The sequence below is a fragment of the Poromitra crassiceps genome (genome assembly GCF_964638095.1).
Source record: "Poromitra crassiceps genome assembly, chromosome: 15".
Classification (NCBI taxonomy): Eukaryota; Metazoa; Chordata; class Actinopteri; order Beryciformes; family Melamphaidae; genus Poromitra; species Poromitra crassiceps.
Window position 1 is genome coordinate 33873722 of NC_139634.1, and position 17372 is coordinate 33891093.

General features: G+C 41.8%; 2 protein-coding genes across 2 annotated transcripts in view; one reads left to right on the forward strand and one right to left on the reverse strand.

The window, feature by feature from the left end:
* Nucleotides 1-5011, reverse strand: part of ppid (peptidylprolyl isomerase D) — a 10606-nt gene extending 5595 nt beyond the window's left edge. The window contains exons 1-5 of the mRNA XM_083652271.1: nucleotides 4865-5011; nucleotides 4074-4214; nucleotides 2406-2512; nucleotides 434-622; nucleotides 188-310 (exon numbers count right to left, since the gene is read on the reverse strand). Coding sequence (XP_083508397.1) covers nucleotides 188-310; nucleotides 434-622; nucleotides 2406-2512; nucleotides 4074-4214; nucleotides 4865-4952 — 648 coding nt within the window. The 5' untranslated portion in view covers nucleotides 4953-5011. The remainder of the gene's footprint in view (nucleotides 1-187; nucleotides 311-433; nucleotides 623-2405; nucleotides 2513-4073; nucleotides 4215-4864) is intronic.
* Nucleotides 5012-13601: 8590 nt separating this feature from the next.
* rapgef2b (Rap guanine nucleotide exchange factor 2b) overlaps nucleotides 13602-17372 on the forward strand; it is a gene marked incomplete at its 5' end in the record, with an annotated part of 140845 nt that continues 137074 nt past the window's right edge. Inside the window, 1 exon segment of the mRNA XM_083651574.1 lies at nucleotides 13602-13670. Coding sequence (XP_083507700.1) covers nucleotides 13602-13670 — 69 coding nt within the window.

The following is a 17372-nucleotide window of genomic DNA, read 5'->3' on the forward strand; positions in this document are numbered from 1 at the left end:
AAATACCTCCTTCAGTAACTGCTGGTATGAAAGTAAACCCCTTAGCCATCTAAAGGGGTAGTATTAAAGGGCTACAGAGTTTGAAAAGGCAATCAGACGTGAACACACCCTAAAATTGCCTATTACTGATTCATCCATTTCAGCCAAGTGAGTTCAGCCAGAGATCAAAGAGCTCTTGGATACTTACGTCTCTGAAGTCGACGTCTGAGTCCTCAGGGAAGTCTGGGTGGGCGTCACCTGACCCGTCGTTTGGTGCCACGCCCCAATCATCCCCGTCCTTATGCTCACCACACTCTGCTATGCCACACGGCTGCAACGACAGACATCTCATTGAACAATCTGATGCACAGAACAGGCGCTGTGGGCCTGTACAGGATATCTCATTTTGGAACTACGCTCTTCAAATCCATGTTGTTCTGGAAGACATATTTACCTTATCAGGGATGTCTTCTTTGGTATCGATGTCCTCCAGCATTTTCACCACCCCCATTCCTTTCAGCACCTGTCCAAAGACCACGTGCTTCCCGTCTAAATGCGGTGTGGGGACGGTCGTGATGAAGAACTGGGAGCCGTTGGTGCCTGGGCCTGCATTGGCCATGCTTAGCAGACCCACTTTGTCATGCTGTAGGGGCAACAAAAGCAATAATCACCAAAGAGAAAAGAGAGCATACACAGCTAGCATACGGAAAATACAACCGTCGAAAAGCTAGTAAATGACCAGATTAAGGATTTCCTGTGTCTAAATGACAATTTAAATTTTATCCCCAATCCAATCTGGTTTTAGAAAGCCGCACAGCACAGTGACCGCTGCTACCAAGGTCGATAATGACATTGTGGAGGCTTTGGACAAGAAAAACTTCTGTGCTGCACTTTTTGATTTGTCCAAAGCTTTTGACACTGTGGACCATTCCATTTTATGCCAGCGTTTGTCAGACATTGGTCTATCAGCCCATGCTGTCGGATGGTTCTCTAACTATCTGTCAAACCGCAAACAGTGTGTACAGTTCGGTGAGCTATTTTCCAGCAATCTCACGGTCTCTAATGGTGTGCCCCAAGGTTCAGTCCTAGCTCTGACTCTCTTCACTGTTTACATCAATGACCTGGGGCACACCATTAATGCTTCTGTCCATCTGTATGCGGATGACACAATTGTCTACTGCTGTGCGAGCACTGTTGCTCTTGCCTTCGGTCTCCTACAAACTGCGTTTGATGCCCTACAATCTCACCTGTACTGCCTCAAACTGGTGTTAAATGCAGACAAAACTAAAGCTATGCTCTTCTCTGGTAACAAGAAGGTGCCAGCTGCTCTCCCTTGCATTACTTCACTGCAGGGGACTCCCATTGAGGCCGTTGCCTTCTATAAATATCTAGGAATTTTAATTGATGACGGTCTGTCTTTTAAACCCCATATTGATAACTTGTTAAAAAAACTGAAATTGGGCTTCTTTTTCAGGAATAAATCCTGTTTTTCCTTCAACACAAGGAAACGTATTGTTGCAGCCACCTTCTTGCCGGTCCTTGACTATGGTGATGTCCTGTATATGAACGCTTCTGAAAACTGTCTCCATCTGCTGGACGCTGTCTATCATGGCGCGTTGAGATTCATAACCAGTTGTAAACCTCTCACTCATCACTGTCACCTATACACCCTAGTCAACTGGTCATCTCTCACTATGCGCCGAACCCTGCACTGGTATATTCTCATCTATAAATCCATCACCGGTCTGCTACCCACTTACATTTCCTCCTACTTATCTCACAAGCATTCAAGTTACAGTTTATGCACCCAGGACTACATCACCTTCACCACCCCACCTGTCCGTACTTAGCCAAGGTAAACCCATTGTTGTTTGTTTACATTTTTGTTTTCTTTTACATTGGAACTTGTGCATTGCTTGGTTCTTTAATTCTTTATATACTGTAACTGAATTATGATATTTCGTTTATTGAATGGACTTCCGGTCTCATTGGATTTAAGCGTAATTTCCACCTGACACAGCAACACGCTGAAGAAGGCCGTTAGGCTGAAACGTTTGTGTCTGTGTACCTGGTGAAACTGGAATAAACACAAAGAAAGGACATTCTGTGTGCTGGCTCTCCTTCTCCTTAAGTTACACAGTAGGGACCGTAGCCAAATCAAACACCCTGGATGAATGCATTCTTAATTACATATAAGCAAATAGTTCATTTTTTATTAAGAAAGTGAAGACATCCTTAGAGCTCTTGATTTACCCCAAAAACCTTTTTTGTTTATAAGCATATCTGATTAGAAACGACCAAAGGCAATCAGTAACATATTAGGTGTAGAAAGAAACCAGATGACATTGCAGACCCCAGAAAGAAGATACACCTAACTTATTACACTGAAGTCAGATACTGGAGATTCAAATGATAACCCCCTTTACCTTGTAATGGAAGTTTTCATCCTCAAACTTTTCCCCATAGATGCTCTCGCCTCCAGTGCCGTTGTGGTTGGAGAAGTCCCCCCCTTGGATCATGAACTTCTTGATGACTGTCATTAACAAATGGACAATCAAGTTACTTTTCAGAGATCATCATGTGTTGCCATACAACAAGACTCAATGTTAATGATGCTGAGTGTCTAAACTCGTTAAAGAATGAAGGACTAATTTATTCCCACTGAAACTAGACCACTTGATTTGTTAAATAGCATCTAATGATAGAAGAATATATTTTGCACCAATAACACGCAACTTTTTATTCCACTATATCCAGATAGACTACCTATCTGGTCTTATTAACAGATCTTTATCTGTTTGGTATTTACCCTCAGGCTCAATTCTCAGCAGATTGGACCCCTATTACCTTACAATCTGATTACTTGTGGAAATCTGTATTGGGCATTAAACTCACTGCAGGAATATCATTTTAACACCCCCGCCTAAACTACTGGCTTCCGTCAGGGCTGTATTACTGAACGGGCCTACCGGGCCCAGGCCCAGGGGCCCGAGAGCTCAGGGGGCCCATGAGCTAGAGTCTCTTCGCAGGCCACCACAGGCGGCCTGCGAAGAGACTCTAACTGATGGGGCCCCTGAGCTCACTTCGCAGCTGAGACTCTAGCTTATGGGCCCCCTGAGCTCACTTCGCAGCTGAGACTCTAGCTTATGGGCCCCTGAGCTCACTTCGCAGGCAGCCTGCTAAGAGACTCTAGCTCAGGGGTGCCCAAATTCTTTCCCATGAAGGGCCAAAACTCAATCTGGGTGGAGGGCCGAGGGCCAAAAATAAACGTTGTGGAATTACATTAAAATGTATTGTGTTTTATAGAAAATTAACATTCTAAATCTAAAATAACATTTCAATATAATAATCTACTTTTTATCTGTTTGGTAATTGTAATAATTTGCAATTGGTTATATATATTTAAAAAAAAACATCTGCATTTGTGGGGAGTTTAAACATTTAATCAGTAAACACCCAGTTAAAAACAGTTGTATTTTCCACCTTTGTAATCAAGAGAGAAATTTGACTTAATTCACAACTTGAAAAATCCTCAAGGTACTTTGAAAAGCAGCTTTATTGTCTATCTTTTGTAAACAATTTGCCATGACAATTTGCAGGGATGCAATCTCAGGAGTGAACACAGTATATATCCGCAGCCACATTCAGACACTGTTTCACAAAGTCACCACATGAAAAAGCGTGTCCATCCTTTGCAATCAGTGCAGATATCTGATAACTTGCCCGAGTTGCATTCTGGATAAAAAAAATCGGGGCAAAAAAAAAAAAAAAAAAAAAACTTTTTTTTTTTTTTTTTTTTTGCGCTGTGAGGGGGGGCCCGTGAGGGGGGCAGGCCCAGGGGCCCGTGAAGTCATAATCCGTCTATGGCTTCCGTAGAGAGATCCAGGATCAGGAATAAGTGAATTTAAAAATAATTTTATTCAACTACTTTAGCTCTAGTGTAATGCTGAAATTAAGATGCTATTTCTCATTTTGGTAGAATATTTTCACTCCACTCAGCATGCAAGAGCAGCAGTTGAAGCTGCCACCATCACAATATCAATGTCCTACCAAGGTGAAATGTCACCTTAACTTCAGCTGTGCATGCTACTTACTTCTGTGGAATGGGCATCCTTTGAAGTGCAGTGGTTTCCCAGTGGATTTGCCAATCCCTTTCTCTCCAGTGCAGAGCGCCCGGAAGTTTTCAGCAGTTTTGGGAGTAATATCAGCAAACAGTTCCAGAACTAATCGGCCAGCTGGGGAGTGGGGACATGCAACAATTCAATATATAAATTCAGATTCTGAACAACAGCAGCCTGTGGGCAACCTGAGAATGGTTTGGACCGACAAAAATATCATGCATGCTTAATTTGCTTTCAACAGGAACCAAATCATTCTGCTGTGCTGTTACTTGACAACACAGATTAAATGGAGGCGTATAACGTTATTGAGGTTATAATAAAAGCGTTCTGGCTAACCTAACATAACGAATAGTGTATCTTTTGCAACAAATTAGGGCTTGCCAACGGTATATTGTGTCATAAAACATGCAATGTTTGTAGTGATAGCCTATTATTAATTTGCAACCAGTAAAATAAGATTACATAACATTACCCACCACGATCATTTACTCGTCATTTAGACAAATAAACCACACGTGGTTCGTTTACTCAGACAAGCTCTGTATCGTTAAACGAATAACGTTACCATTCTTTGACGCGGTAACATTGCGATAACCTTATTTAGTTTATACTGGGTTACTTTCCGGCTAGCTAGCTAACGTAGCTAATAAATGAATCAGTGTGATAATCGAAGTCACTAGAATGTATGAGCCAGGACGGTGCTAAGCTAACGAGGCTAACAGCTAAACCGGCCCATAGCTGACAGTAAGTTAAAATGTCCTGACCTCTTTCCCCACCAATGTCTACATCAAAGAAGACACGGGGGTTTTCGGGGTTTGAAGGCTTGTTGTTGGGCGGTGTTGCGTGAGACATTTTAGAGAAAAGGGCGATTTATAAGGCTAGCAACCCACGGTACTCCCGGCTTCAGATCAGTGTCAAGCCACCAATAATGAAAACACGTAGAACTTCCGATAAAGCAATATCAAAATAAAGCTCTTTGCAAACCTCTTTTTTTAGTGATACATTACAAAGTATCACAATGAATAAAGGGCAAAGAATTATTCAATTTGGAATTTTCAGTAAAAGAAGATACAAAACTGTGGTTGTTTTCGTTCCCAAATATCCTTTTCACGGTACCGTTAATTTAACGGTAAGATATTTAAGATATTTAACGACGTAATTTAACTGGCTTAATAAAACTTCCGATCATAATTTCCAAAATAAAACCCTCATTAACGAACACTGTTGCTTGTTTTGATAATTACCCCAATGTGGGGAAACTATTTGAATTAGAATCTGTAGCAGCCTAATAAATGAAAATGTTGTATTTTTCAATTTACTCTCTCACACAAATCTCCCTTTACAAAGGCCTACGTGGGGTGGGGGGTTGAATCATCTATGGGTTGAATTCTCGTGACATGTCATTGTTGCCTGGCCCTGCAGCCTATCGCCACCTATCTTATTGCCCGTGCAAGTGCACGATTTGTAGCTACCACTGATTAGTTATTTGTTTCCAAACGTTTTCATGTCATTACATGAACCTCTCGCCTACTCAACCAAAAATATAACGTTTGTTTTTGCTCCAATTTTCCATGAGTTGAAATACAACACCCAAGACTTTTTCCATGCACACAAGAGGCTTATTTCTCTCAAATTGTGTTCACTAATGTGTTTGTTTGTTTGTTTGTTTGTTTGTTGTTGTTGTTGTTGTTGTTGTTGTTGTTGTTGTTGTTGTTGTTGTTGTTGTTGTTGTTTTAATCCGTGTTATTAGTGAGCACTCCTCTGCCAAGATAATCCTGTCAGGTGTGGAATATCAAGATGCTCAGATGAACAGCATCATTATTGCACAGGTGTGCCTTACAATAAAAGCCCACTCTATAATGTGCAGTTTGATCAACAGATACTGACTGGTCTTCAAAAAATACATACTGTAGCCTATCTGTAGCCCTTGTCATGTGAGACACTACCAAATGTCTTTCTTCAAGATAAAACTGCACATTTTAGAGTGGGCTTTTATTGTGACCAGCCCAAGGCACACCTGTGCATAATAGTGCTGATTAATATCAGCATCAAGATATGCCACAACTCTATCTTGGCAAAGGAGAACTTGGAGAAGTGCTCACTAACACGGATCCAAACACATTTTGTGACGAAAATTTGAGAGAAATAAGCCTTCTGTGTGCATGAAAAACTCTTTTAGATCTTTTATTTCAACGCGTAGGAAACTGGGCCAATATTGCAACCAACAGGCAATGAGGCAGACTCAGAGACAGGGAAAGGCAGCTTTGATGCCACAGGTGCTAACCCAGGTCTTAGAATGGGGGTAGCCATGACGACAGAATTACCAACAAATTGCAGTTGAGCTAAAGAAGAGAGTGTCTGTGTGGCTGACTGATACACCAGACTTAAGGGAATGTAATAGCTTTTGCCCTGGGGATGGATTACCAGGGGGCTTCCAATACAGGAAAAGATCAAAAGTCTACATTTGTGACATATTGGAGCTGGGGAGACCTCTGATATACAATATCAGTCATTGTTGACTTGTGTTTTTCTTGAAGTGAATCGTCAGCATGAGGAGTTGATAGCATCTTTGACAACAGAGTTATAGGCTACCATGCAGTTTGACCAAGCTTTGACAAAGAGACACTTTATTTGCCAGACTTCCACTCTGCATCCAGCATCATCATTGCCATCATTACAAATGCATGTTGCATGGCCAAGCTTTGTTCAAACCCACCAAACTTGATTTTAAAATCTATAGTCAAGATCCAAAGGATTTCAACCATACCAAATATGTCATGCTGAATTGCAGGGAAATGTATATGCAATTATGCACAAAACACCTGTTTGTTTGTTTTTGCCCCCCCCACCTCGCTTTATGCAATGGTACAGCCATAAAGAAATGGCCGCCAGGCTTCATACAAGACTGTTCATATTGTGGAAGATGTACACACTTTTTCAGAAACAAATTGTGAATGAAGTAGAGGTGTAGCTATAGTGGCATGATCGTTGTGCAAGGCAACAATCGGGGTCAACTTGGCAGCAACAGTGTGTCTAATGGTTCCTGAGACATGACATACAGGCCAGAGGGGGCTAAGAATTGAAACTGTTTAAAAGTCAAGTCGTCACAGGGAAGGAAAGACGTTTAATCAAACTTGACACATCTCATTAAGAGGCGGGTCCTCCACACGCTGTGGGTGGTGGTCTGCCATCTGCTGTTGGCTCCGACTGGTTCTGTGAAACTCCGGGCTGACTGGTCGACGAGACATCCATCAACTTCTTTCTGGGAGGAAATAAATGAACCTATCAGGGATTAGAGGCTACAAAGGGATGGTGGAAGTGTTTAATGAGACAATATTCCATTAACATTATCACGGACCTACATGTAAACCTACAGGGAGTGTGAGAGTTATTGACAGCTTTGAGTGTGATTTTGCCCTCTCTGTCATGTCACCCTGAGGATTTATTTATTTATTTGTATTGACGTGAAGACCAAGTCCTCACAACACTGGATCCTGACTAGCCAACAACAGCATGAGATAAATCGCTTCCCAGATCAAATACAGGAAATTGAACTAATTCAAAGGCCTGATTAGAAATCCTTTGGTGAGGGGAGCCAATCAAGACCAAGTCCAATTGTGATGTGTTGCTGCCCTGGAGCCAATCTTAAAGTATAAGGCAATAACTTTCAACTCAAAGCAAACTTTCACAATGTCTTCATGCAATATCTTTGATAGAGTGAAATTTGAATTGCTATAATGCAGGCTCTTTAAATACAGCTCAATCAAAATGAGAAAAAGAAAAAATAGCATGGCTTGAAGATTCATGTTGGGGAAGTTGTCATGGTGAAGTGCTTGTAAAGAGAATACGGCTTCTTAGGGAATTCAGAACAATATTACAGCATGAAAAAAGATACACATATCAAAAGAGTAAAAATACTAACAAAATATTTCCTGGAGCCTTCTTTACACTGAGGATATTCTATTTGTCTTTTCTCCATGCTGAATCCTGTTACTTTACAGTTGCACCGATCTCAATTGACCCCATATTCCCTCTAATAACTAGTTTAGTGAGTCAGAGTCATGTATATTATCATTGGGGAGGAAGACCTTCTTGTTGAAGTAGATGACATACCCTGCAGAGTGTTGGCTTTTGTCAGTGGTGTCATTGATGTGAGTCCTCCATGTCTTTTTGGCAGGCTGCTTATCAGGAGCTGGAGGGAGTGCGTGCCTGCAAAAGTGGAAGTGTTGCATTATGAATGGGGAAGCGGATAACCTACAACAATGCACTCACTCAACACGATGCAAGCCTGAAAAATGTTCTCACTAAGTTGTGCATGAGACACACTGCAGAGTGCACAGAGGTAACATGACTCTGAGTGGAAGTACATAAAGAAATTCACAGGTCGCGAGCACACTCAAAATGGATTAAAAACTCACTGGGTGCAGGGCAAGCAAAGAGTTCAGTGAAGAGAGAAAAGCCAGCACTCCATGTCCTTTCATAGGTTTTTAATAATTCCTCAAACCCGGGCAGCAGCATCGAACGTTTCAGCCAAAGGCCTTCCTCAGTGTTGGGATTTGGAGTGCTGGCTTTTCTCTCTTCGAAAGTACACAAAGGACATCCTCAGCTCCAGCAGCTCCAAAGTAGGAGGTTAACGTGCTCTTACTGTGGTTCTTGCGACCTTTGAGTCACTCTGTCCTCCAGCGCCGTCCGCACGTCGGTTTTCTGTCAAGATAAGGTTGAGATCTGTTTGATTTAGCACTGAGATGACATTTTATTGTAATGCAAATAACATTTCACAGCAATGTGATAACTCTGGTTGTCCTAATAACACACAACTTGAAAATGATCAGTGCTGTTGAAGAATATATGACATGTAGGCCTCTATGTGACATTTTTTCCTATTCATAGCATGTGAAATCTCTTTTTGTGTCACAAATCACGAGTCAGTGTCAATGTCAAAAACAAAATTAAGTACGTTTATTGGACAAAATGTGAAGAAGTACTGAATCCGGACATGAAGAATTACACATTCCCTATTTATCACAATACTGCCGAGATGAAGAAATGATGTATCATAATACTACAATTCTTAAATTTAAGCTTGGTACCTCTGTGTAGCAAAGTTATTCAGGATGCTGTTGTGAATATGTATCACCAAGGACGCCTCACTTCCTTCCTTCTCCATTCAATTAATCATCTCATTAGCATAATGCTGCATGCATTAGATTTCAGCCCTACCTTGATTTGCATATTGCTGAGCAGTGTCCCATGGTTCAACAGCTGGTTATACTGCCAGCCCCAGCCAACGCCCCCCACATAGCTCTGCTTGGGCACGGCTGGGGGGGCGTGGGGGGCGGCCCGGCACAGGTAACTCAAATCTCCTGTGGCCTCGGGGGAGGTGCCACCCACACCAATGTACCCGGGGAAATAATTTGATCTGGATCGGTAGTCTCCAATTCCATCCGGGCCTGGTTAGAATCAATGAATAATGTGAGAGATGAAGAGACCCTGGTCAGAGTAACTTCTTGGTTCTATGTAGAATCTCTTGAATAATCACATTATACTTCACAAATTGTCAAATTAGATAGAATCGTCACTGAACATGGATTCCATTCTCTTTGGGCCCTGTTTGTTCTTTCACAGTAGTTTCTCCCTTGTGGCAACAGCTAGGCCTAGATGATGAAGGCATGCTTTATAATCCTCAGTCAGGGGATAGGTGTTGTTGGATACAGAATAGTAGCCTAAAGATAGCAAGTCACTAGTCAGTAATACAAAAATAGAATATATTTTTATTTTTAATATATTTATAAAGACGGAACAAACAAGATAAACTGATAGATTCAGATTCATATCCATTTTAACACAATAGAGTTGTATTAAAATGAGAGGTGGAGGTTACAGTAAAAGCACATTCTCTCACATATGTGAGAGAATGTGCTTTTACTATTCTCTTACCTGTAAAAATCATCCTTTTCCCCGGCTCTGCTGCTGCAGCTACTTCTTTGTTGCCTTTCATCTCTGCTGCTTAGTGCTATCAAGTTGGAGGCTGGATTCCCTCACACAGCTATAGGACACGCGTCTGCTCAGGTGGTCACCGTCGGCTGTCATACAACTCCTGGTTGCCATGGCGTCAGTTTGTGGCATCATGCTAGTTTAGTTCACAGACTAATAGCTGTATTATAGCTCAAAGTTGAATATAGAACATATTAGCTATACTCTTTATATACCATTACTGATATGACTGCTGTTTCTAATAATAATCATCATCATCATCATCATCATCATCATCATTATTATTATATAAAAGGTAATGTATAATGTACAGCACTTTGAAAGTGTTGCTAAAAATATTTTAAATCTATCGGACAAGCTTGTTTTATTGTTCTAATAAATTATTGAAAAAATAAAAAATATTTATACAACGCCTATAGTGGCGTATCAATAATAAGCTACTGAGAGTGAAATCACTTGGGGAATTAAGGAATTAATTATGGGATTGTGAAACATTTTCAAAATTCTGCCAAAAAACAAACATTGCCTGCAATAGCAATGCTGCCAAATGAAATGTTCCTCAATTTCTAACATTAAAGCAATCAATAGTAATAGTAGCCTGTACTATTCTGAACTTGGTTCAGTTTTGTAGAGTCAAGTTTTGGTTGAGCAAAGTGCTATAAGTACAAAGTGCAGAAGTAAGAATAGAAACAGACAAACGCAATTGATAGACCAGATAGTAAATACATAGCAGCCCCGCATACATTTCTCCAATATACAACGCAACACACACCTACTGTATACTGTACAGTCACAGGCATGTCATGCAGACTCAATGGTTGAAGAATATGGATATTTGGATGGATATGATATTTTGAGACGGGTGCAGGGTGCTGATGCAGTGTTCTACAGTTCTGTCTCTGTCAGAGGACCTGGATCTGAAAATGGGAGACAGTCAAAAGCTGTAAATAATAACCTGTTAATTTAGTTCGTACAATCACCTCTTATTTTCCTGATGTAACTGAATACCATAGGACCTTATGGTAAGAGAAGAGAAGAGAATTAGAGAAGAGAATTAGAGAAGAGAAGAGAAGAGAAGAGAAGAGAAGAGAAGAGAAGAGAAGAGAAGAGAAGAGAAGAGAAGAGAAGAGAAGAGAAGAGAAGAGAGACTTTATTGATCCCATGGGGGACATTCAGGTGGAACAATGCCAAGGAAGTTTAAAGTACAGGAAGGTGATAAAATAACATGGGTAGTTTACTAAAATAAAATACAACTAATAGCTACATACTATTCAACTATAGAGACAACTGTGCAAATGCATGCAAATACATGAAAATATATAATAGATGCAAATAATAAATACAATATATGTGTGTAACATAGTCAAGAGTTCAAGTTAAGGGCATGGGGAGAGAGTCCAAGTTATTGTGCAGGTTGGGTTCTGGGTGGGGTGTCTGTGGCACTCTGTAGTGAGTTTATAGTGACCTTGTAGCCTAGTTCTTTATGGTATTTATTTTAATCTCCTGTGGCATCACTGATACAGTCTATGATAATATCCCTGACCCTATCCCTATAGTATTCCCATGATGTCAGGTGCATTTCCTGCCAATATGGTGCTTTACCATACACACAGCTCATTGGCTATGGCTGTCCTGTGATTATAGTCACCTGCTGATTAGAATCACCATGTTATTTTTCCTACATGATGGCTGTTATGGCCATGTGGTGATGTAACAGAATTGGATATTATAGCACTATATATTTTGGTTTAGTTTCCTTTTCAAATTTGTTACAGGACTAACAGTTGTAATTCAACTAACCACATCTTGCATTGCATCGTCGTCGTCGTCGTCGTCATCATATTTATTTATTTATTTATTTATTTTATTACCTGGACCACTGTCTGTTCACGCATTTAGTCACTGGATGGTGACAAAACATCACTTTTCCACATTGCATTGTCCTCCGGCTCTTTTTTTTTTTTTTTTTTGTAAATGGACTCGCCCATGAGCCTCCCCTTCTGACTCAATCTGCGTCAAGCCGGACCACAGATAACTAGAATAACAGCGGAAGTGAAGTGATTTTACCTTCAAAATAAAATCATTAAATTGGCAACCTGGAAAAATGAATGGGAGTGTGCAGAATAAATGGTGGCCTACTCAGTTTGGAATTATTATTAAATCAATTATGAAGAGAAATTATAGCTGTTTGGCATTATTATTAAATCAATTATGAAGAGAAATTATAGCTGTAAAATAGATACTAAAATAGCCTATTATAGGCTATTGTCTATTATATCGTCTGTAATTATGTTTCATGAACACATGTGTCATTGCTTTGGGCTTAAATGGACTCTTTCCAAGTCCATACAAGCTTATAGCTGTATATAATTATGGCTATAAATGGGGGGGGGGGGGGGGGGGGGGGGGGGTTGGGGGGGTGCCATTACATTAATTCTCATTAGCATTTTTTTTTTTTTTTTTTTTATAGAACAATATAGGACAATATACAAGACAAACAGGTTCAGACACAGGAAATTAAAAATTAAAAAACAAACAAACATACATGTGCTACCAGCACTGCTTCCACAGTGTCCTATGTTTACAATAGATGAAATAAATGAAATACCAGCCGCCATCCGTCGCCCCTAGCTTCAGTCACTTATCATTCCTGACCTCATCAAAGTAGGCCAAAAACGGGTCCCAGGTAGTAGAGAACCTCTTAAGTGAGTTGGTTCTCAGGGACCTGAGTAATTCTTTCTCATTAGCACCTTAATTTGCATATTGCCGAGTTGTGTCCATGGTTTATTTTCACCATTAGCCTACTCAAAACCGCAAGGCTTTTATTTTGAATTTCCTTTTACCGGAAGTCATATTCTTTATTCTTGCTGGCTTGACACTGGTGTGTGTCAGTCACCATGGTGGCATACAACAGAGCTCAGCGGCGGCGGACCTATCCTCACTTTTAGAGCCATCAAAAATGCTCCTAAAATGAATGTTCTCAGTGAGTGCATCAAGGCCTACCTCTCATAATGGACACCAGATTGTTGTTGTCGGGATAACTGATAGCCTATTGCCTACTTTTTCCTGTTTGCTGGATCCTACATGGAATTTCTTTTTCGTCGATAGCAGAATGCTGAAGAGACGAGGAATGGCTTTGATGAACGTTGGCTTGAATGAAGGGCTCATTTTCACCATAGCACAATAATTCTGCTGGACTCTGAGCCGCGCCTTTGACAGAAGTTTTCCCTCGGTTGGGACTGGTGGCGGCAGCCCTCCGGTATCGGCTCGGGGACTGAAAGACACCCCCGAGGAGACTGCTCGCTCGGCTGTCGGGCTGACGGGCTCCCGTCGTGGCCTGGCTCCGAGGGACTCCCAGCTTATCCACTATTATCGGAGTATTCCAGACAGGCAACACGAAACAAGCAAGACAGCAGGAACTTGTTGTGCACATCATATTTCTGCCCTTGGATATCTACTTTGTAGGACAAGGAATTCAATTTCTTCCAGAAGTCGTCTTTCAAAACAATGGCGTCTTATGTGGATAACAGCTTTCGCCAGGCTGTGATGATGAATCCGGCTGAAAGGACGCAACAGGTCAGATGGCATGATTTGTTAGCTTTAATCATTGGATTCTATCATATTGTTCCATTCCGCTGTTAGTTGCCACTCATTCGCTACATTGCAACACTGTAACGTTCCTACATTGCAACATTGTAACACTGTTTATGTGTGCAACTGTTGCCATTCAGCTGGTTCCAGTGTTACGTATGGCTACATCCCACTAAGCCCTCTATCTGTAGAGATAATCAGGGCTACTTAACATAACATGAGCTATAGCCATAATGGGAGCCTAAACCCAGCCGATATAGACAACCAAAGCAAACGTCACCCCCACCCAAGACAATTCAAAGAAGAATAGTGTTCCTTAAGGCCTGCTACTGTCAGCATACATTTCCAGAATGTGTTTTGGTGGGATAGCCTAGACTGAAAATGGCTTCACTGGGCAAGAACAGCGAATAGTTTCTTGATATTTGCTAAACCACACGTTGTGTTCACCGCTGAAGCCCAGCACTGTGACTATACAACAGTATCATCTGATACAGGCCTATAGTTTCCACTGGGAAGTTTGGAGCAGCCAGTTGCATGGCTAGTTTCGGCCCATATAAATCTGCTGTGGGCTGTGGCTGTTTCCCATGGGCCACATACCAGTTTATACGACTAGGCATATTAGCAGTTATTCTTAGCCTGCACGTATAAACGATTTCAGTTTGGTTTTCATCTATGCTTACAGGCTGTAAATGCTGCATTATTCGTATGGGCATTGCTCCCACTGCAAATGGATCCTGTTGTAGCAAAGGCGCTGCACACAATGGGCAATCAATAGGCCACCACTTAAACCAGTGGGCTATAGCTAGTGGGTCAGCCGCATGCTGGCCTATCTGACAGACAGTGAGGGAACAATGATAGCTTGGTAACTGCACCAGGCACACAGTCTTTACAGGTTTGTGCAGACCGGAGTGACAGATGCTTTATGGGTAATGGAACAAAAGACTAGGAGACCGAATAGGACATGCATCATTGGAGACGAAATTCATCCATCGAAGAGTCTATGAATTTATATTGGTAGTTTACATTGCTGCACTGGGCATAACAAAGTAATTGTTATGAAGCCACATTGCTTGCATTGTTTTATCAACTGTGACAGTCCAATCTGTTGTGTTGTTTGATTTTTCACTCACTGCACTTGTTTCTTCCTATGGAATTGGGTTGGAGTGATACATTGGTTAATGGCCGTTAAATTTGATTGAACAATTGGATATTGGCCAAGGATGTTGTTACCCAGAATCCCCACTGCTGCCCAGAGAAAAATGAGGTGTGTAACCTGAAATGAAACCTTCCTCACCCTGCCTTAATAAGAATAACATACCTAAAACAATTTTAGTGTCACATCATGGTCTAAAATGCTGTTTCAGAGGCTTTTCCAACATGCCAAGAATACAATTCCTATAGGGGAAAGATGAGTATTTGTTTTTTGTTTAGCAGGAAAGTGGTCCGATTTAAAGATATCCGCACAAAAGATTGGCTAATTGGCTGCTTCAATAAAAAAATAAAATCTTGCTATCGACCTTCAAAACCCCTCGAACCCGAGTGTGAACTCATGCTGTGTCAGGCGGCATATTGCGGTTATCCTTTAAAGTGAAACAGAATGTATGGCAAAAAGGGCAACTCATATGATGAGGCAAGCTGAAGGAGTGTGTTTGAAGTCGTTTAGTCATAGGGGCAAAGCGTGATGTCGCCACACATTTTGGAGAGAAGCTGTGACCAGTGTCACCCTGCTGTCACACCAAAGAGGAGTCCACACACACCTTTCCCATTCAGCATGAGAAAGCCCAGCAGAACCTATGGTGACCCAACTGAAAGCGAGGAGGCATACGGTGCTTAGAATGACAGTGAGAATTCCTTTCCAAGCCTAATATCGTGTGACCGGGCACCCCTAGCGGTCTACCCCACTTTGTCTTGGTATAGGAACACCTTTCAAAAGCTTTTCACATGCCTCCTCCTGTGGTGGCTGACACACAGTTGATCCTCATGGTGTTGGCAGGGCCTCTCTGTCGGGATTAGCTAACGGTTAGCGGGATCTGCCCTTATCGCTCTGGACTGACCACGGTGGGATTTGACCCTCTGCCTTGCCCCATTGTCACATGGCAGGTGAAATAAGTGACCTGTTGAGAGCTATATTGTCCTCTCTGGCGTGGTCCCCCATTCCTTTGGACTGTAGCTGGAATTGCATTGAATTTTGTGGGCGCATCGAGTCAGTTTGATTAATTATCAAGAAAAGAGAGGAGAGAGGGAGAACATCTTTTCCAGGAAAGGAGCGCTGCACATTAGTGCAATTATTGTGGTTTGAATTGTGATACATAAACACAGCTTGTTTGCGCTATACTATGGAAAATGTTGACATTTAAATTATGTATTGAAGACAACATTTTACCTAAAACAATTTTATTTTAGTGTCACATCATGGTCTAAAATGCTATTTCAGAGGCTTTTCCAACGTGCCAACAGTATGGTGACGTAACGAAGAACTATCAAATTTCTACCCCATTTCAACCAATCATATCACGACATGACAGCTGTCAATCAATCTTCATTTCGAGGAGAAAATTCTGCACGCAAGATGGCCGCATACATAGTGCCTGTAACCTGGGCAGAATTTCTAGCCCATAAATGTTAATATACTTGGCCAATAAGTATGTAACATACAAAATAAAACTAACGGTAATGTCTTCAATCTTCATGATGTAGAATAGAATGCAAAGGACATGTAACTGGTTCGTTAAACTCGCATTCCAGGCATAGTGTATTTACCGCGGCTCTTTACCGCGGCTAGTCGATGCTCCAAGCCGGCAGGCAGCACTCTTGCCTCGGCGTGTCCGCACGGAAGCACCCGGCTGCCCGGTTCTGTCCGGATCCCACTCGCGTAGCGCCAGAACACGCTCGATTTGGGGGCGGAACACGCCAGGATTGGCCAACGCCAACTCCAGTCCCCAGAACTGTCAAATCAAATCGAGACGCTATGGCCCGCCTCTCAACCCTCTTTCATTTCAGGCGATATCTGTTTTCAGTCTGACACGTCACCGACCCGGTTCGTGTGGTCTTTAAATGAGCATTTCATGCATTGCGCTGCCTGACATTCTAAATGGAGAGTTGAGTGGGCCCTTCATGGTGTGGCCCCAGGACAGATGGTATTTGACGGACACGCTGCCTGGACGTGTTGCGAGGATTCAACCTGTGACCCTCCTTTTTACAGGGTGAATTCTCCAGCCACCAGGCCGCCCTTCTGACCTCAAGTCTGTCCCTTTAGCTGCTCTGTGTGTGCTGCAGCAACTAGCAGCATTCAAGACCGTCATCTCTCCTCTCATTTAGCCAGGTGGTGAAAGCTAAAGGCCACAAACACAGTTGTCGTCCACAGCGCTGACCCTGCGACACAGCCACTTAACTGGAAGGACAGGCAGGCAGCCTACTTTACATTGTTTCCACATATTCTGGACCTAGATACAAGATTAGCACCGGCTACTAGGAGTATCTGGGATGAAGATCGTGGGGACAAGGGAGAAACGAATGACATTTTAGGCATTTAGCAAACATGAAGGCTTATTTTTACTTTCATAGTTTCCTAGGTCACCAACATGACAATAAACAATAAGGAGTGTAAGGTTTGGCCAAAGTGCATTGATAATAGTTGTAATATGGTAAATATTCCCGTGTCATTAGAATAAGCATGCGTGATCATTT